Source organism: Quercus suber, unplaced genomic scaffold (assembly GCF_002906115.3).
Source record: "Quercus suber isolate HL8 unplaced genomic scaffold, Cork oak 2.0 scaffold_506, whole genome shotgun sequence".
NCBI classification, from domain to species: domain Eukaryota; kingdom Viridiplantae; phylum Streptophyta; class Magnoliopsida; order Fagales; family Fagaceae; genus Quercus; species Quercus suber.
The window spans coordinates 139,660-161,328 of NW_027069955.1; the positions used below are offsets into that span (position 1 = coordinate 139,660).

Sequence of the window (21,669 nt, forward strand, 5' to 3'; positions counted from 1 at the left end):
TGCTCAACACGCTAAAATATGTGAGCTGAGGTTTGATGGAAGAGGGGTTAAAGCAGAGGAGGAAAGTGTTTAGTTTTTTTCTTTTTCTGTAGTCGATCAGGGAGGTAGTGCATAAATCTTCAGTATAGAGTTCGACTGTCAGAACTTGATTGCTGAATGTTTGGTGGTTGTATTTTTGTGTGCACATGTGTGTTAGTAGGATCTCCTTAAGCTTAAGAGTTTTGGGGAAGATTTAAAGTTACATGTCAGGGAGGTTCTCATTATTTTAGAAATGAGAGATTCTGTCATCTGTGCTTGTGGGCTTGATGTATATTATTTCCACACAAAAAAAAAAAAAAAAAAATGAAGAAATAACACAGCATGGAATATGATGCTAAATAAATACTTTTTTTTTACTTTTTGAGTTTCTTTTCTCTAGTAGGAGTCAATCCATGACCTTGCAGAAACAATTTGAGCTTAGGTTACAAGTTCCTGGATGGTATGAATTTTTAGAAATTAATGTGTCAGATGGCAATTTATTCTGAGGGGGGAAGTTTCCCTTTAAGGAAAGATGAGATCATGGTCAGTGCTCGTTCTGGTTGGTAGCTTGGAACCATATGCCCAGCTCCCCTTACTGTGGTGAATGTCAATCCTTTGTTCCCAACCACATATCCTCCAACCTGCCAACATCATCATGTTGAAAATTCATTACCTTGTTCACTGCTGCTGGGTAAAGTATGGGATCAATTATCTTATATATTTACCTCATTGCCAGAATACCATGGGCGCCAAGTAGTGTTGACCGGTAGATTTAGTGTGTTTATGGAGTACCCTAGAGGTGGTTCGCCACTGCAGTTTTCATTGACAGATGGTTTAAGGTGCTAGCAATAGTTAGCCTGTATTATATCTACTTACTGTAATATTTAACGGTATAGATTTTAGACTTACAGTCATGGTTCATTTATGGGGATAGAAATTTTAGCAGGATTTTCTCTTGGATAGGAAATCTTGAGGGATCACTGGGAAAAAACCATAAAGGCTCATGTAAAGATGAGGGTGTACCTGTATATCCATACACTAATTCCACTTGAAATGATCTGATTTATAGTGGGCAGAACTGTTGTTGGGCTGTCTGTCCATGGAGTACTTCTGCAGGCAGTGCAGAAGCAAAATTAGACATTTATATCGGGTGGCACTTTTAGTACAAGAAAGATCTTAACTTTGCATATGTGGGACTTGTATTTTTTCATGCTTCGTGACAGGATTATCACTCCCAATGTTGTCTAGTCCACGGGGACTACAGGTTAGTCACTCATACCTGCAAGCTTCCCATTTTGTAGCTTTTGTATGAAGAGCTGTTTGCACCTCAACAAGATTTAGATATGTATCAACATAATGGTTGGAGCAGGGATCAAAATCGTGGACCTATTAGTGCAAGATTAAAACCATTTCTAGGTTAGTTCTAATTACAAGGCCAGTTAAGTTTGAAATGCACATTTCAACTGAATACATAATCACATATTATTGCAATGAAATTCATGCTTAGTTTATAAGAGCATCAAGTCAAACTTAATTGTATACTTCATGTATATATAATAATCTCCGTAGCTATTTCTTTATTATTCTAAATAAATTTTAAATTATTTATATTTGATTGATGCGTAAAGACTTACAGAACTGCTTGGACCTGACTTGGGCGATGATAAGTTGCAAACTGGAGCATATATGTTAGAAATATCGAGCGCTCCAGCCTCTATGTTTCCTTGAGTTAGATAGTCTTGACATGTACTTGAAAAATTACTGGTAGCGAAGTTGCAGTACTTGTGAATTCCTGCATTAGTTTCGTCAGAGTTTAAAGCATGTGTCCAGAAATAATCATATGTGCCCATTTGACCAATACCATCATCTATCCAAGCATTCCCAATCTGCATACATTGGCATTTACATGGAAGTGCATTGAGATACAGGCACGTCTTAGACTGAAGATAGACTTCACAATATACTCACTGCAATGCCTTTGATGTTGATTACTGTTTGGTTTTTGTTCTTGTTCTTTGAGAGAATTGTGCGAGTAAGTTGAGGTACATAATGACCAGCATAGCTTTATCCAGTTATAAAGAAATCTCCGGTTTTTATATTGTGGGAATCTCTAGTTCACTAGAAAAGTGTAAGAGTCCTCCGCTGTTCTTTTGTCACCGTTTTTTATGTAATCTGAGGTGTTCGAATATGAAAACCCAATTCCAGCAGGGGACTCCAAAAAGATAACATTTGCCACTGCCAAAATTTTTAACAGGTATTAGTTTTACTAAAGGAGAAAAAGATTCAGATAAGATGTCCAGAGTACTTAAAGCTCTACAGCTTTACTCTTATCATTTGAAAGTGAAATTAGAATCTGCTTACCTGTGTTCCATGCATAATCATTTCGGTGTTTTTCCATCACTCTTGACTCTGAAAGGTCCCAGTTCTTCCATGGCTCCATATCCAAAAGAAGAGCATCCCGGGCCTGTAAATCTCAGTATCCTTTTATTAATCTCTTCGTAGTTGCTAACCTGCTATGAACTAGATATAATGGAAACAATGGAGGTGGCTTCGAGGTGAGCACCTGGTCTCTTTCTCAAAATAGAGAAGTATGAACGGTTTTAGACCCCTTAAAACACAACCAGATTGGTTAGCGTAGATTAATTAGTCAAGTTGTTACTTAGTCAAATTATGCAATTCTAGGTTAAAGCAATCAAATAATCATATCAAAATAATAAAGCAGCGGAATAATAAAAGACACAATGATATGATCACCCAGGAAACCACACGGTAAAAACCTGGGGAGGATTTGACCTAGCGATCCTCAAGGTAAAAAGCATATCCACTAGAAAGAATCGAAGTTCAAACAAAAGGATTACAAGCTCCCCGCTCGACTTCCTAATACTACCCACCAGTAGAACTTACTGACACGACCACTTGCAAACTCCGAATCCACGGACTCCTTCTTTCTTTGGCCTTTGCAAAACACAAACACCCACGTCTGTGACTTTGAGATCCCACTCAAAGGTTTATCAACACAAACTCTCCTGTTTGTGACTCCAAGACCACCCTTGAAGGTTTAGATCATCAACACCTTTGATGACTAGAGAAGGCAACAACTTCTACAACACCAGATCTTGAGATTCTTCAAGGAATAGCACCGGTAGAAAACATAAGAGAGCTTTTGGGTACAAAACCCTAAAAATTCAAAGAGGCACAAGAGGCACTCTAATCTCTCTAAAAAGCTCTAAAAACCCTACCTAGGGTTAGCTTATGATGTCCTTTAAATACTAAAAAAAAGGGCTCGCGATTTGGGCTTCAAACGAATAAGTTATGGCCTTTTTACGTTTGCTGATTTTCCTGATACGCGATTTTCGATCAATCGAAAATTAGATTGGATCGATCGAACCAACCAGCTTGTAACTCATTTGTTTTTATCCTGAACTTGAAGTTTTTGTCTTGGGCTTCAATGTAGACCATTCTAAACTAATGAGACTTAGTTTTTGTCATGTTTTGTCATGGTTTGCCAACATTACAAACTCAAAACCTAACAATCTCCCCCTTTGGCAATTCATGACAAAACACACATACAACATAATGCCCATATACAATAAAATGCCCAAATACATCACACATCCCAATCTAAGACTTCTAACCTAGAAGTTACAAGAAGAGGTAGAAGGTCTTGATCAGAATGTACCTGTTTTTCCTGAAACACTCAACAAATACATTACCGCATGTGTGGAAAGAAAGACATATAAACAATAATATCAAACAGAATATTAAAAAAAATTCTAACTCTCCCCCTAAGTTAGATACATCAAAATGTTTTTATATTCTCCCCCTAAACAAAACAAACAGGTCATCTATGTCTCCTCCTTTTTGTCACGTATTGACAAAGACTACCTAATCAGAAAGTAGACAGAAAACATACGCAACAGAGTAAGAGAAAATAGAGACAACTCCCCCTATGAAGAGTAACAACTCCCTCTAAGAACCACAAAGGTTTAAAAAAAAATTTCTCCCCCTAAAAAAATAGGAAAAACAAAACAAGTTTTGGGAAAAACAGTTTTGGGAAAAAATAAAGGGGGTGGGGAAAATAAAGACACATAAACCAAAGCTAAAAACTAAGGTGAGGATACACATGAAGAAAAAATATTCCCTCTTTCAATAAAATGCAAACATGGCACTATGTGACCCATAAACAGTTGCATGAGTAGAGAAAATATTTGCACATAGATTATCCATTATATCTCTTAAGAAAAATATTTTCTACAGTTCACACATAAAGAAATAGCATATACTAGAATGTACAAAACTCAAAAATTAATCAATAAACTTTTAAATCAAGTTGAGTACCCATTTTAGCAAAGTGTATGCATGTTATGTGTGAAAACAATGAGAGATATGATTGCAAAACTGCAAGATGGATACAAAAACAATGCAATGTATGTGAATCCTAAACACAAATGATGCATGAAAAAATTTTGGTCAAAAACATAGAAACTGAAAATTTTTCAGTTTTGATCGATCGAGAATCGATCGAACATCAATCGAGTCAGGCAGACTCAAACCAAAAAATTTAATCGCAATTTCGATTGATCGAAAAACAGGTTCGATCGATCGAAAGTTTGGAAAAATTAGATTTTTGAAAAACAGAGCATTTTAATGCAGAAACTCCTCAAAGCACATTGTTTTGTAAAAAATGCATGAGTATGAGATGAAATTTTTTTCAAAAACACTTGAATTTAACCCAGATATTCCAAAATCAAGATTTTCAATCAATTTGTCCTCAAAGCGCAAACATTATACACATTTTGCATTAAAATCAAAGAACTTTTAATCTTGGATGGCCACAACAAAATCACACACAATATAATGTACCAAGTTTAACAAAGAGTAACTTGTGTAGTGTGTGCAACTAGCAAAAGCTTGAGATACATGTGAGGTGATATGTGAATAGTAATCAATCACAAAGTCTACAAAATTTATCACATAGAATTTAAAAGAGACTATCACCTAAAGAGTTACATCCTATAACTCCCACATCTCCTAGAACAAAAGCTTGCAATCAAGTAAGTTTCTTGCATTTTTGCCTCTTATTTGTATGAATTGGCATTCAGCCTAATAGTACACACCATTTTTAATTAAGTGAATTAATTGAGGCTACACCTTATGTTCTTTTTGTGCATGTACTACACTTTCTCGAGCACAAAATCTTATGATATGCACTAAGGTGTTCATGATTGGCTAGTGAATAGCGGTGAGATGGTTATTTATGCCTTTCTCAAAAGGATCAAGTCCGACAGTCAAATAACATGTGACTTCAAGATTAAGACAAAATGATAAACACCATAAACATCTTTCCCACACAACATGCACTACAAAGTTTCAACTAGTAAAGTGCAATAATTAAGCTCATCCGAGCTAAACAAGGTACATAACCTTGTTATGTAAAGATAAGGTGGCCAACCTTGATTTTAAATCCATGATATGAAATACAAAACACAAAAATCTTTTTGGTTTAAAAAACATTTATGACCAAAAACAAAAAGCACACATTATGCTAAATGAACACTGCAAATGCAATGCATGACAATGTTTAACTAAGCTATAGAGGGTACACAAACAAGAAATATCAATTTCTTAATTAACCCATAAGTACATGTACAAACTAGTACATACTTACACATAATAAAAAATAGCTTAGCACAAACTATTCAAGTTTCTCCACAATGTCAAGTATGTTTTAAATCAAGAGAGAGATATCATAACTCATGTAATCCTTAAGAACAATAAAACAAGACACAAAATAAAATATTTTTGTCTTTTTGAATTTTTTCAATGTTTTTGGATTTTTAAAAAAATAAAAATAAAAAACAACCTAAAAGAAACAACACAACCAAAAACAAAAACAAAACATGTCCACAAATAATTGAAAGAATTAAATCAGGGACAAGTTAGCAACACTCACCTTGGAGAATCTTTTCTCACCCATCTAGCACGAGTCTTCGGCTTTGTAGGTGAAAATTCATGTGAAGTAGAGTGTATTTGAGGGATTATACCAAACTTCTGAGAGAGACTGAAATCCTGCAAATTCCTTTCACAAGCCAACAAGCTCAAATTTTTCAAAAGAATATGAAACAATTTATATGGACTTATGACAGGAGAAATATCATCACATATCCTAGATTGAAACACAGAATGCTTAAATTTCAATTTATGACAATTAGAACGAATGTGACCGGAGACACCACAAAAGTGACAAACAGGAACAAATTTAGGAACATCAGTATTCCTAACAACAAGTCTAGTCTCAGATTTAGGTTTTTGCCTCAACAAAGAGCAATTTGGTTTAATATGACCAACACCACCACAAAGGTGACAGGTAGGCACAAAAACAGATTTTTTTTGCATACTAGCAGCAGGTTTAGACATAGGTTTAGAAACTTCAGCGTTAACATCAAAACTTTTACCTTTGTCTAACTTAGCAAAATAAGCATTTTCTTTATTATTCCTCTTGAAAGGAGGGATATAAACTTTCTCAGTCTTAGGCTTAAGAGAAACAGAAACACTTCTGTTATCAACAACAGGCTTGGTACTAGTCAAATCTTCAAGTTTGGTTTGAGACTCAACTAACTCTTGTTCCAAGCTTTTCATCTTCTCATCTTGAGAGGAAATTTGATTTCTCAAAAATTCATTCTTTTTATTAGACTCATCTAATCTCACAATCAAATCATCTTTTTCAAGATTAGCTAATTTTAACTCTTCTCTAAATTTCTTAGCAATTTTCAAAGATTTAGATAATTCTTTACGAAGAGTTTCAAAAGCATCAAAAAAATCAACAGAAACAATATTGTCCTTTTTATTCAAATCATCACAGGCATCAATAAAATCAGCAGAAGCATGAGCAGAAACATGATCAGAAAGACAATTCAAATTATCCATGACAACAGGGGTCAAAGATCAGTTCAGAGATCAAAAGATCTATAACAGAAGAGCTACCTGCTCTGATACCACTTGAACGGTTTTAGACTCCTTAAAACACAACCAGATTGGTTAGTTTAGATTAATTAGCCAAGTTGTTACTTAGTCAAATTATGCAATTCTAGGTTAAAGCAATCAAATAATCATATCAAAATAATAAAGCAGCGAAATAATAAAAGACACAATGATATGATCACCCAGGAAATCACACGGTCCTGGGGAGGATTTGACCTATCTATCCTCAAGGTAAAAAGCATATCCACTAGAAAGAATCGAAGTTCAAACAAAAGGACTACAAGCTCCTCGCTCGACTTTCTAATGCTACCCACCAGTAGAACTTACTGACACGACCACGTGCAACCTCCGAATCCACGGACTCCTTCTTTCTTTGGTCTTTGCAAAACACAAACACCCACGTCTGTGACTTTGAGCTCCCACTCAAAGGTTTATCAACACAAACTCTCCTGTTTGTGACTCCAAGACCACCCTTGAAGGTTTAGATCATCAACACCTTTGATGACTAGAGAAGGCAACAACTTCTACAACACCGGATCTTGAGATTCTTCAAGGAATAGCACCGGTAGAAAACATAAGAGAGCTTTTGGGTACAAAACCCTAAAAATTCAAAGAGGTACAAGAGGCACTCTAATCTCTCTAAAAATTTCTAAAAACCCTACCTAGGGTTAGCTTATGATGTCCTTTAAATACTGAAAAAAAGGGCTCGCGATTTGGGCTTCAAACGAATAAGTTATGGCCTTTTTACGTTTGCTGATTTTCCTGATACGCGATTTTCGATCAATCGAAAATTAGATTGGATCGATCAAACCAACCAGCTTGTAACTCATTTGTTTTTATCCTGAACTTGAAGTTTTTGTCTTGGGCTTCAATGTAGACCATTTTAAACTAATGAGACTTAGTTTTTGTCATGTTTTGTCATGGTTTGCCAACATTACAAACTCAAAACCTAACAAAGTAGTTAAGCGTAATGTCTCATTGCCAATGGTAGGAAGAGAGCATATGTTGGGCTCACTTGGTCTCTCTCTCTCTCTTTCTCAAATTAGAGAAGTTGTTAAGTGTAATGTCTCATTGCCAATGGTAGGAAAAGACCATATGTTGGGGTAGACGATTTTTTTTTTTTTTTTTTTTTTCCAGAATTCTGCCACCAAACCTCTCGTCTTGTGGTTAAATGGAGGTAAAGATAGTACCATATCTTTCATTTGTATGAACTAGTATAGGCACAAAGAATTAATGTAGAAGATAACCACTAGATTAGTCTTGCTTCATAGGCTGTGCCATCAAGTAATAATATATGCAATTCCTAGCTAGTAACAAGAAGAACAATATACTTCTATCTTTTCAGTCAAAAAAACAACAAGAACAACAACGACGCTGATGATAAAACACAAGTATTTATCCAATGCTAATATATTCTCTACACAATCAAACACAAGTATTTACGTGGGAATTCTTGGCTTATGCAGTTATGCCCCGCATGCCAACTATCATATTTTACTCCCTCAACTTACTTTCTTGGCAGTTCCTAGTATTTTTAAAGGAAAATCCAAAATCCAGATCCCTCCTCCCCAAATAAATTATCCAAAAAAAAAAAACTTTCTTTGTTTCATTATGATAATAGAACATAATGGCGTGTCCCAGCTGCCATTATTAGTGTGGGAAATTGGGAGTAGCCATGCCCGCTTCCAATATATGCATAAATAACATATTTTTAGAAGAAAATTAAGGCAAAAGGTCCAAACTATTTTATAATTTTTTTTGTTTTTTTTTTTTTACAAACTGCTAATTTAGTAGCAGTTGTGTAAAAAAATTATATCAATGGTGGGCCCAGATGCAACCCAATAAAAATTTGTCATATTAACAGTTTGTAAAAAAATTGTGAGATAATTTGTAACTGTAACATTACTTATATTAAGAATATGTAAATTATTATACATTAATTAACAAGTCAAAAAATAATCATAACCTAATATTACTCCATAATATATATATATATACACACACATATACACACATTAATGGGTAATATGTGTAATACACACAAAAAAATTAATATGATATAATTTTTTTTCTTTTGTCTAAATATGAAATTTGATCATTATAATAAATATTATTAGGAAATAATTATGATTGAGGTTGTATATGAAATTAAATAATTTATAATTAGACATTATTATAATTGTGTTTATAAATAGAATTATAAATATGATGTGCCAAGATTCTAATGGCTGGTTTAAATATAAAATAAAATTTAAATTTAATTAAAAAAATTTATATACATGTTAGAATAATAACATGTAAAACTATGAGATCTCAAAAGTTTACATGACAAACTATTATGAGGCCAAGCAAATACACACAAAATATTCTTATTCTTCAGTGGCATTACTATGACCCTATCATACTTATCTTCATATGTACCAAATATATACAGGTGTGAACAAGCTTAATTGAGTGTCAAAAGTTCAAAAAGTGTTTCGTTTATTTAATTTTACTTCAAATAAAAGTATAGTTCAAGTTCATCACTAAGTTAAATTATATGTTTAGGCTTGATTTGTTTTCTTGTCGTATAAGTTCAAACTTATTTACAAGTTACTCATCAACTTACTATTTTCGCATATATAATAATAAACAACACCACCAAAAAAATTTTACTACTTCACAAAAATCTATACTAATAATTATTAACTAAATTTTATTATTTTAAAAAAATTGCCACTTCACAAAAATCTAAACTAATAATTATTAACTAAATTGTATTATTTGAGTTAATTAGATACAATGATTTTAGTTGAATGAACTGACAAAAATTAGAGTCACCAATTTTATATTTTTAAAAATGATATATATGAGATTAAATATTAACATTATTAATTATTTGCAATTAATAATTTGATCTCTCTCTCTCTCTCTCTCTCTCTCTCTCTCTCTCTCTCTCTCTCTCTCTCTCTCTCTCTCTCTCTCTCTCTCTCTCTCTCTCTCATATATATATATATATATATATAGGGTTCATATTATACCTGGTGTAACTTTAAGTAATGTTCCACCACTTAATATTTTTTAATTAGGCGTAAATTTTGATAAATATACCGTTAGATTACATTACCTTCATATATTCTCCATACTTGCAAAATTTTAAGGTAATCAAAGATTAATAGTTATGTCATCAATCAATTTTTTAAATTCAAGTTTTTGTAGTTTAAAATAATACGTAAAAGATGAGTTTATGGATCGAATAGTAAACAATATCTAATCGACATATAATTTGGCATGAGTGTTAAGAACATCTATAGAACATGTAATTCAACGGTAGAATTTTCAAAATATATGTGAATTTATAACAAGTTATTGGATAGTATAACATTATTTAGAGTTATATCAGTTATAACTTGAAACTAACTTTTTATATATCCCATCCGTGTATAAGGCATGGCCCGAGGAATCTTCATAGTTCACTTCATAGTACTACTTCCCACTTAACATTAGCAACAACTAGAGAATGTAAAGTAGAAGATATTTTCTACTTGATCTCCATCCATGTTGTCCACATGACACGTATCATCAACCTAAATTACCAAATGAGTGCTATGTATTATCAACTGTGTTTTTTCCTTTCAATGCATACAATGTCTTGCCTCACCCAAATTTTGACATTTCTTGAAGGGCATTGATTATTATAAAAATCGAAGAGGAAACTATCCTTTGCATAATCTATGATGACAAATTGATTGAAGGAAAAGAAAACCCTTGTATCTAAAAGTTGAAACGTAGTATTTATTATTACTACACTCCTATTAAGCCACATCAGCATAGCATTTCAGTTCATTCGGTTTCATTGGGTCTACTACAGTCTATTCAGTCCATTTTGGTCTATTCGGCCATTTGATCTATTTTAGTCCACTTTAGTCATGTTTAGTCCATTTCAATCCACTTCAATGTTATTCGGTCCAATTCAGTCTATTTAGTCCATTTCGTCCAAAATAGCACACTTTGATCCTCTTAGTCCCATGCACTTTAGTCCTGTTTAGTCCATTTCAATCCACTTTAGTGTTATTCGGTCTATTTGGTCCATTTCGGTCCAAAATAGCGCACTTCCAGACTCTTAGTCCCATTTGGTCCATAACAGTCCATTTTGGTCACATTCTATCCAATTCGGTCCATGTTGGTCCATTTTGGACTAACTAGGTCTTGATTCTATTTTACAGGTTGCCTTTTCAATTTTGGGCTCAAAATTTCTTTCTTTTTTTTCTTAATTATTGTGTTAAAAATTTTGAAATGCTATCCTACTTGAGCCAAACTCTTTAATTTTGAACTTAAAAATATAAACAAAATAGGCATTAGAAATTAGAAATTAAAAATATAGGTCATAAAAAGGCAATAAAAATGATAAATATTCAAAAAATAAACTTAAAATCCTAGTTTCCATAATACAAGAATTAATAAATTATAGGGTAAACTACGTTTTTTGTCTCTATCCTATACACCATATTTCAATTTGATCCATAATCTTTCAATTATGTCAATTTGGTTCCTAACTTTTTAATACTGTGTCAATTTTCTCACGTATGAGTTTTAATTAGCTCAACTGATAAAGTTCCTAAAATACAAGAATTAATAAATTATAGAGTAAACTACGTTTTTTTGTCTCTATCCTATACATCATATTTCAATTTGATCCATAATCTTTTAATTTTGTCAATTTGGTTCCTAACTTTTTAATACTGTGTCAATTTTCTCATGTATGAGTTCTAATTAGCTCAACTAATAAAATTCTTAAAAGTTGACGTCATAAGTTAAAACTCTCAAAAAATTTTAAAATTTAGAAAAAAAATAAAAAATAAATAAAACATTTTCTCACGCATAGCGTGAATTGCAAACAGTGATCTATTAAAAATAACACAATTTCCTTTTGTATTACAAACATGCACCTTCCAAATTTCTAGTTTCCACAAACTCACTTAGATTTGCTCTCTCTCTCTCTCTCTCATATATCTTAAGTCCGAAATAAGATGGACCGCATAATTTTATTGCATTACTGATTAACTTAAGTTCTAAACCTTTGTTTCTCAAAAAACAACAAAAAAAAAAAACCGCNCACAGCCTATGAAGCAAGACTAATCTAGTGGTTATCTTCTACATTAATTCTTTGTGCCTATACTAGTTCATACAAATGAAAGATATGGTACTATCTTTACCTCCATTTAACCACAAGACGAGAGGTTTGGTGGCAGAATTCTGAGGTGACTCCACAAAGTAATAAAACAATGCTCTCCCAGCTTTAGGGTCAACAGTAATATAGCCAGCATACTGATCGAAATCTACTCCTTCTGGTTGTCCTGGCAAGGCATTGATCTTGTCAGCTTTCATCAACCCATCTTGAGCTCCAATATACACGGGAGAAAAATGGCTATCTTCATCTTCTAGTCCAACCCATAGTTCAGTATTTGGAGGATTTTGGGATTTTTGAGATTTAAGCAACTTGTAAAGGTTGTCAATCTGGCTGGCTTTGCAAAGGATGATAAAAGCTAAATGGTGAAAAGAGAGGAGAATAAGAAACCTTGTGAGGAATGAAAGCTTCATGGCTCTTGTTGTTATTGCAAATTAACTTAGTTCTATCAAGGCCAAGGGCTTAATTTTGGTGTCTATTTATATGGTAATACAAGTATGAGTGACACAAAATTTCACATTTTTTTTCATATCTGCTAAGTTGGTATGTTGTGATTGATATTGATAAAAATTATGTAAATAGTGGATTCATGTGATCACAGATTCACAATTAGTCACATCAATAGTTGTAATAAAGATTTCAATACTTTCAATACAAGTCGAGTGATATAATAAATTTCACAATTTTTTTGCTAATCGTTAAATTAGTATGTTATGATGAATGTTAATAACAATTTTTGTATGTCTAGATGACATGATTTGGATAATTGAATTTGAATTTGAGTAATTAGAGCCAATTTGGTAGAGGAGTTTGAGTAATATTTTTTGTAGTTTTTTAAAATACATGTGAGTAAAAAAATATATGAAAAAATGTGTAAGAGTGTTTAAAAACTAAAAATGTGAGTTTGAATCACTCTACCAAACAGGCCCTAAATTTAAATATCTTATTTAAAAAGTTCAAAAAACGTTAAGAGTTTAGATTTAATAAATCTACCCAACATTTCAAACCTTTAAAATCCCTTCATTTAAAATTCCTTGGTTTCAAGTTCCAAACGCAACCTTCATATAATCGGTGGATTCATGTGATTACAATTGGTCAACGTCAACAAAGCATATTATTTAAGAAAAGACCGCTCAAGTTTTGTCAACACGTTAAGAGTGTGGCTGTCAAAAAAAGAAGACAAAAGTAAAGAGCGTGTAAAACTGAGTCTTCTATGGCAAATACATGCGTGGTACACGTAGATGATTGGACTCCCTAGAGTGTCCGTAGTGTTCACCTTTTAGATTCGCATTTGACCTTTTGAAACTGACACAGCATAAAAATATTGACAAGACAGATGTCCAGATCTATGTAAAAACACGATTTAAAGAGGTTCAATTTTTTTTTAATTTTAAATTGGATTTTCATGGCCAACAAATGAAATATGGTACAAATGAAACGGCCAAATTAGCAAAATGATACTATTATTTTACTTATAGTTATAAAAAATTGTATTATTTTAAAGTTATATTTGTTAAAATTATATTTCAAAATCACAAATTTTCTTCAAACTTTTGCTCAAAAAAATATTTATGTTAAAATTGTATTTTCAAAACTTGACTTTTACATATATATTTTAGAACCCCAACTTTATCAAATCAAAATTTACTTCTCACATAATAATAATATTTATTATAATGATCAAATTTCATATTTAGACAAAAGAAAAAAATTATATCATATTAATTTTTTTGTGTGTATTGCACATATTACCCATTAATGTGTGTGTGTATATATATATATATATATATTATGGAGTAATATTAGGTTATGATTACGTTTTGACTTGTTAATTAATGTATAATAATTTACATATTCTTAATATAAGTAATGCTATAGTTACAAATTATCTTACATTTTTTCTACAAACTATTAATATGACAAATTCTTATTGGGTTGCATCTGGACCCACCATTAACATAATTTTTTACACAACTACATAGTAAATTAGTAGTTTGTAAAAAAAAAAAAAAAAAAAATTATAAAATAGTTTGGACCTTTAGCGTTAATTTTCTTCTAAAAATATGTTATTTATGCATATATTGGAAGCGAGCATGGCTACTCCCAATTTCCCACACTAATAATGGCAGCTGGGACACGCCATTATGTTCTATTATCATAATGAAACAAAGAAAGTTTTTTTTTGGATAATTTATTTGGGGAGGAGGGATCTGGATTTTGGATTTTCCTTTAAAAATACTAGGAACTGCTGAGAAAGTAAGTCGAGGGAGTAAAATATGATAGTTGGCATGCGGGGCATAACTGCATAAGCCAAGAATTCCCACGTAAATACTTGTGTTTGATTGTGTAGAGAATATATTAGCATCGGATAAATACTTGTGTTTTATCATCAGCGTCGTTGTTGTTCTTCTTGTTTTTTTGACTGAAAAGATAGAAGTATATTGTTCTTCCTGTTACTAGCTAGGAATTGCATATATTATTACTTGATGGCCCAGCCTATGAAGCAAGACTAATCTAGTGGTTATCTTCTACATTAATTCTTTGTGCCTATACTAGTTCATACAAATGAAAGATATGGTACTATCTTTACCTCCATTTAACCACAAGACGAGAGGTTTGGTGGCAGAATTCTGAGGTGACTCCACAAAGTAATAAAACAATTCTCTCCCAGCTTTAGGGTCAACAGTAATATAGCCAGCATACTGATCGAAATCTACTCCTTCTGGTTGTCCTGGCAAGGCATTGATCTTGTCAGCTTTCATCAACCCATCTTGAGCTCCAATATACACGGGAGAAAAATGGCTATCTTCATCTTCTAGTCCAACCCATAGTTCAGTATTTGGAGGATTTTGGGATTTTTGAGATTTGAGCAACTTGTAAAGGTTGTCAATCTGGCTGGCTTTGCAAAGGATGATAAAAGCTAAATGGTGAAAAGAGAGGAGAATAAGAAACCTTGTGAGGAATGAAAGCTTCATGGCTCTTGTTGTTATTGCAAATTAACTTAGTTCTATCAAGGCCAAGGGCTTAATTTTGGTGTCTATTTATATGGTAATACAAGTATGAGTGACACAAAATTTCACATTTTTTTTCACATCCGTTAAGTTGGTATGTTGTGATTGATATTGATAAAAATTATGTAAATAGTGGATTTGTGTGATCATAGATTCACAATTAGTCACATCAATAGTTACAATAAAGATTTCAATACTTTCAATACAAGTCGAGTGATATAATAAATTTCACAATTTTTTTGCTAACCGTTAAATTAGCATGTTATGATGAATGTTAATAACAATTTTGGTATGTCTAGATGACATGATTTGGATAATTGAATTTGAATTTGAGTAATTAGAGCCTATTTGGTAGAGAAGTTTGAGTAATATTTTTTGTAGTTTTTTAAAATACATATGAGTGAAAAAATGTGTAAAGGTATTTAAAAATTAAAAATGTGAGTTTGAACCACTTTACCTAACAGGCCCTAAATTTGAATATCTTATTTAAAAATTTCAAAAATCGTTAAGAGTTTAGATTTAATAAATCTACCCAACATTTCAAACCTTTAAAATCCCTTCATTTAAAATTCCTTGGTTTCAAGTTCCAAACGCAACCTTCATGTAATCGGTGGATTCATGTGATCACAGTTGGTCAACGTCAACAAAGCATATTATTTAAGGAAAGACCGCTCAAGTTTTGTCAACACGTTAAGAGTGTGGCTGTCAAAAAAAGAAGACAAAAGTAAAGAGCGTGTAAAACTGAGTCTTCTATGGCAAATACATGCGTGGTACGCGTAGATGATTGGACTCCCTAGAGTGTCCGTAGTGTTTACTTTTTAGATTCGCATTTGACCTTTTGAAACTGACACAGCATAAAAATATTGACAAGACAGATGTCCAGATCTATGTAAAAACACGATTTAAAGAGGTTCAATTTTTTTAATTTTAAATTGGATTTTCATGGCCAACAAATGAAACGGCCAAATTAGCAAAATGATACTATTATTTTACTTATAGTTATAAAAAATTGTATTATTTTAAAGTTATTTTTGTTAAAATTGTATTTCAAAATCACAAATTTTCTTCAAACTTTTGCTCAAAAAAATATTTATGTTAAAATTATATTTTCAAAACCTGACTTTTACATATATATTTTAGAACCCCAACTTTATCAAATCAAAATTTACTTCTCACATCACATCAACCATTTTCTAATTTCTCCCCCACAATTTCACATTCTCTCAGTCTCTCTCCCATTTCTCACTTCATTGACGATTTCTGAGGTTTTTGTTCCATTGTTGTGACACCACTGTCGTCACTTGTAGTGACCAGAGTTGTCCTATACAACTTTTGGATGACGACCTGAGCTCTACCATCAAATCTCTCTCCTCCAAGAATTCTCATATCAAGTGAAAAGAAAAGAAAAAAAACAAAAATTAAAGGAAATTTTGATTCTCAAAGATTTGAGAACCTTTTGTCGTATCTTGTCAAAATTGGACATGATTATATCATAAAAAGTTCAGCATTAATGGCCAGCTAAGTGTCTTCCCCCCCCTTTTTTTTAAAAGGAGGAAAGCTATGTAAGGATATATATGGAAAATTCTGTGTGGCAAAGCAGCAGTGATTGATCATTTACAAATTGTCATTTGTATAAGTATACCTCTCCAACCAGTTTGCAACAAAAGGTTGGAATCCTAGAAACGTATATCATCTCTACTCACTTTAAATACTTCTACGTGGCCTTTGGAAAAGCCAGTCCCAGTTGGAAATTCGGTGAAAATCATATTGGTTTATGGAAGAGACAGTGAGACAGCATTGTCCCATACAAAATCATTTAGGTTCAATGGATCCGTGTTTCATTATTGCTGCAATTGCAGATAATGGACGACTTGGTTGCCCGTCAGTCATACCAGCTGATTTTTATGTGAAAAACATGATTATAATTATAGAATGAGTTATGAAAATAATTAACTGTTTCCAACCTTATTGCCATACAAAGTATAGAATGTCCATGTGCATTAAATCCATTAAGCTCTGACACAAGGGAAAAAAGAAAAAAAAAAGGGGAGTGTCTGCTGTATGAAAGTAGCTATGGCATGAGTATTGAGCTAGCTGGAAGTTGAAAGATTTGAGCAATTGTGACTAGGGGGTTACATTATGGTGTGAGAAGGCAGAGCTAGGTCTTTGTGGTGATGAAGATGTAGGAATGTGTCAATTGAGTTTAGAGAATTTGGTGATATATCTTGGTAGTTTGGTCCCTCGCTCGTAGAGTGAGGGTAATTGAGTTTTGGTGTTGCAATTTAAGGCTCGTTTTGACTTGATCAACATGCTAAAATATGTGAGCTGAGGTTTGATGGAATATGGGTTACAGGCTTACAGCAGAGGAGTAAATTGCTTAGTTTACTTTCTGGGGTGAATCAGGGAAGTAGTGCATGAGTGAAGAATCTTTAGGGAAGAGAATGACAGTCAAAACTTTATTGCTTAATGTTTGGTGGTTGTATTTTTGTGTGCTTGTAGTATCTCCTTATTAGGCTTAAGAGTTTTGAGGGAGGTTCTCATTATTTTACAAATGAGAGAGGCTGAGTCAACTTAATAGTAGGATCTAGTTGTCTTGATGTTGCTTAAATTGTACCTGAATCTTGAGAATATATTGGATTTAGTTTGTGTAAGAGAAGTTTTGTTCTCTGTACTTTTTTTTTTTGATAGGTTTTGTTCTCTGTACTTGTTGATGTGGTCTTGCTTTTGATTATTTCACCAAAAGAAGAAAAAAGAAAAAAGAAAAGAAAAAGGAAGACATAACACATCATGGAATTCAATGCTAAAAATAAACACTATTTAAGTTCACATATTAGTTTTGATATCAAACATCTACTTTTAAGGTAAAAATTCAATCTTATTCATATTATTTAAAAATTGTGTCTTAAAAACACGATTTGAGTTTCTACATATCTATTGGATATCAGTAAGGTTAATTTGGATATATCTACGGCAAAAATTCAGTAGAATTCATGCCAAATAGAAATCATATATTAGAAATACTATTTCAGTTCTACATATCAATTTGGATATTAGACATACTAAGAAAAAAAAAAAAAGAATTCATGTTATAACGAAATTGTGTCTTAGAAACATTATTTCAGTATTATATATCAGTTTGGATATCAAACATATATTTCCAAGGTAGAAATTTAAATAGTATCGTACCGGATTCCTCTAGAATGCCATTGCATGTGTCTCAACTTAAAAAAAGAAGAAGAAGAAGTGACGATACACACATCTAGGATACACTTGTAAGGAATTTTATTTATATTTTTTAGGTTTTATTGTTGAACACTTATTTAGTTATCTTTTATAGATTCACTTTATTTTCCATTATTGCTTTTAAATTGATATATATATATATATATTTAACAAGATGAAGAATAAATGCTTAACAATATATAAAAAATATAAATAAAAATATATTTAACAATTAATTAATACATGCAACCCCGTCATATCGTATCATAATTTTTCTAGAATTTCTAGGTCATTTTATCTAGGTAACTTTTTCTTTTCTAGTGTTTTTGATCATAAGTGTCATTTTTCTCTTCATTTTTTCCTTTCCTCCCCAAAAATAATGAGTTGTTTCTCCCTTAAGTGAGAGCTTGAAGCATTACTCTAGGACTATGTAAGTGTTTTCCGCTAAAACAGATTAATCTTTCGCAAGTAGCTTAAGGGAATGGTATAAGGCTCTTGGACGCCTTGACGCACTACAAAACGTGGGGGGTTTAGGCCGCGTTTTTTTGGGCCGCGTTGGACTTAAGTCGCATTTTAGTAAAACGCGGCTTAAATAAAAACATGAGGCCGCGTTTTAAAAGCGGGGCCATAGACCCCCTCTAAGGCCACGTTTTTTTGAGCTGTAGCCGCATTTTTTTGGGGCAAAGCTATGGCCGCGTTTAAAACACGCGGCCATAGGAGCTTCGCATTTACTTTTTTTTGCAAAATTTTTTTTTTTCCATTAACTATGGTTTGAAGCCGCGTTTTAAACACGCGGCTTTAGTTTTGGATGGGGCCGCATTTTAAACACGTAGCCCCAGATTTTGCCTATAGCCGCATGTTAAAAACGTGGCTTTAGGCTTTGTATAAATATTAAACTAAAAATTTTTCATACCTAGCTATCCTCTCCAATAGCACATCAGCCTCCATCTCTGAAAGCCCAATCTCACCTTTCTCACCCCTCTATCGTTTTACAGTCATCCTTCTCATCAACCTCTCACCTCCGATTCATCCATCATCCTCATTGATTCATCATCGTCCTCACCGCTACCATTGAAGCTCACGCACCATCGCCGACCCGATTCATCATCCTCCTCACCCATCTTCGAAGCCCAGTAAAGTCCATCCATCATCCTCACCCGTCCTTTCAATCAGCCATCGCAAGCCATGCCCTATTGCCGATCTTTCTCCACTCTTCTACAGGTACTTTCTCTCAACTTTTCCCTTTTTCTCAATTTGCATTTGGGTCTTTGTGTGTGTTTGTTTATGTTGTTGTTGATTTTGCTTTGGGGTTACTGAAAAGATCCTAAATTTTTTGAAGTTTTGTTTGTGATTGGTGATTTTTGATGGTCTGGGTTGAGGATCCAAGGGGTATGTCGTTTTTTGTTTTAGTTTTTCAATTTTGTGTATTGGGTTTTGTTTAATATGTAGAGATCTGAGCTTGTGTTGTTGCTTTAATGATGTGATTGAATGTGTGGAGATAGTTGGAAATGTTGAGTTTTTAAGAGGAATATGATTGGTCTTGGCTTGCCTTTATCCATTTTTTTCAATTCAGATAATGAATGCTATTGTTATAAAAGCTACGGAGTTTAGATTATAATTTTGATAATTTTCCACTATTTGCTTTCTGGGTTCTTTTTTGTTTCTGGGTTACTCTCATCTTAGTGTGTTAGATTTTGCAATTTTGTTTTGTAGATTGAAAATGGATGACTGTTTGTTTTGTGGGTTCTTTTCTGATTTTGGGTTACTTTATTCTTCTATTGTTATTTTTATATATTTCCAATAGAGTGTGCTTAGTCATTTACTTGCTAAATGATAAAAGATAAGATAAATTGTAGGTTGGCTTCCGTTGGATCTTTTTTTTTTTTCATTGCTAATATTTTCTCTAGTAGTCTGGTCTCTTTTCATTTCAATTTGATTCATTAAAAGTTAGGAAATGTTGGGGAAATTAATATACTTGCTCTGTTAAACATTTACAGGAGCAGTTGACAAGATTACCTAAATCAGAGACATCTCCAGTGACTCAATTCATTTTTTGGGTGTGGAGTGGGTTCAGGTACTCAGGTCTCTTGTGTATGGCCATCTCATCTATCATCTATTTTGTCATGGAATTTTCGTTGCGTATTTTACGAGTTTTTTTATGGATTTTTTTGTTCTGAATTTGAGCTTATTTCGATTTGCATGTTGAATTGCCTGAATTCATTTTGCTTATTTTGTCAGATCTAGGACCATCTTAGTTCTCCAGAGAGAGAGAGAGAGAGAGAGAGAGAGAGAGAGAGAACAAAAAAGAAAAAAAAAAAAAAAAAACAAAACACAAAAGCGTTTGAAAAGATTTTTTTTTTTTTTTTTTGTAGTGACGAGATCATATCAAATAGGCAAACATTTCTTCTGAGATTAGTCAAGAGGATATATGCGGATATTTTGACAAAGAAAGTGTCCATTTTCACCTTAAATTACCTGACATCAGCTATGCAACTCTGTTGACAATGGATTGGTCTTGTTGCTACTTCATGAACATTGATTACTCGAATAAATTTTTGTTAGGTATGAAGTTGTGACGTTTGTTTTTGTTCATATAATAGGATGTGTCACACATTTGTACATTACATTTTTTATGGTGGAAGCTCAACTTATAAGAAAAGAATTTACGCATTAGCTATTATGCATCACTATTCACAGACTAACATGATCCGTGGAAATATATAATTATTTTGAGATGTAGTATAATGTATAATTTATTATCTAAACCTTATTGTAGATAATTTTTTCATCCTAAAAATTAAAAAAATTTTAAAAATAATTTTCATTATACAATTTATACAAATATTTTTTTTATATCATTTTTTGGTGTTTTTGATTGATATTATTCTTTTTTGAAATGGTCCATATTCTTCTAACTATTATTATTATGTATTATATTTTCTTAATTTCTCTTTTGGTACAACTAAGAGTCTGTTTGGATACCGTTTATTATAGAAAAATAAAAACTGAAAACTTGAAACACTGTAGTAAAATAACTTTTAAATATGAATAGTGTCGTGTGGGACCCAGTTTTAAAGTTTTTTGCTAAATTTCGTACTTACAGGTCCCGTGAACAGTCATGGGACCCATGGAAAAATGCCCAACGTAGCTAAATTTGTTTTCAACTCTATCCAAACTTACACTAAAATTTTTAAGTATCAAATTTATTATTCAAATTCTCATTCTTTTAATGAGATTATTATGATAACTCAAACTTATGATATAATTACA

General features: G+C 32.5%; 1 protein-coding gene across 1 annotated transcript; it reads right to left on the reverse strand.

The window, feature by feature from the left end:
• Positions 1–515: 515 nt before the first annotated feature.
• LOC112033149 (serine carboxypeptidase 1) lies at positions 516–12,579 on the reverse strand. The gene is given in 10 exon segments (XM_065763422.1): positions 516–659; positions 744–828; positions 1,042–1,128; positions 1,298–1,404; positions 1,653–1,904; positions 1,987–2,103; positions 2,105–2,253; positions 2,380–2,405; positions 2,407–2,482; positions 12,195–12,579. Coding segments are annotated over 10 exon segments (1,428 nt in total).
• Positions 12,580–21,669: the final 9,090 nt, after the last annotated feature.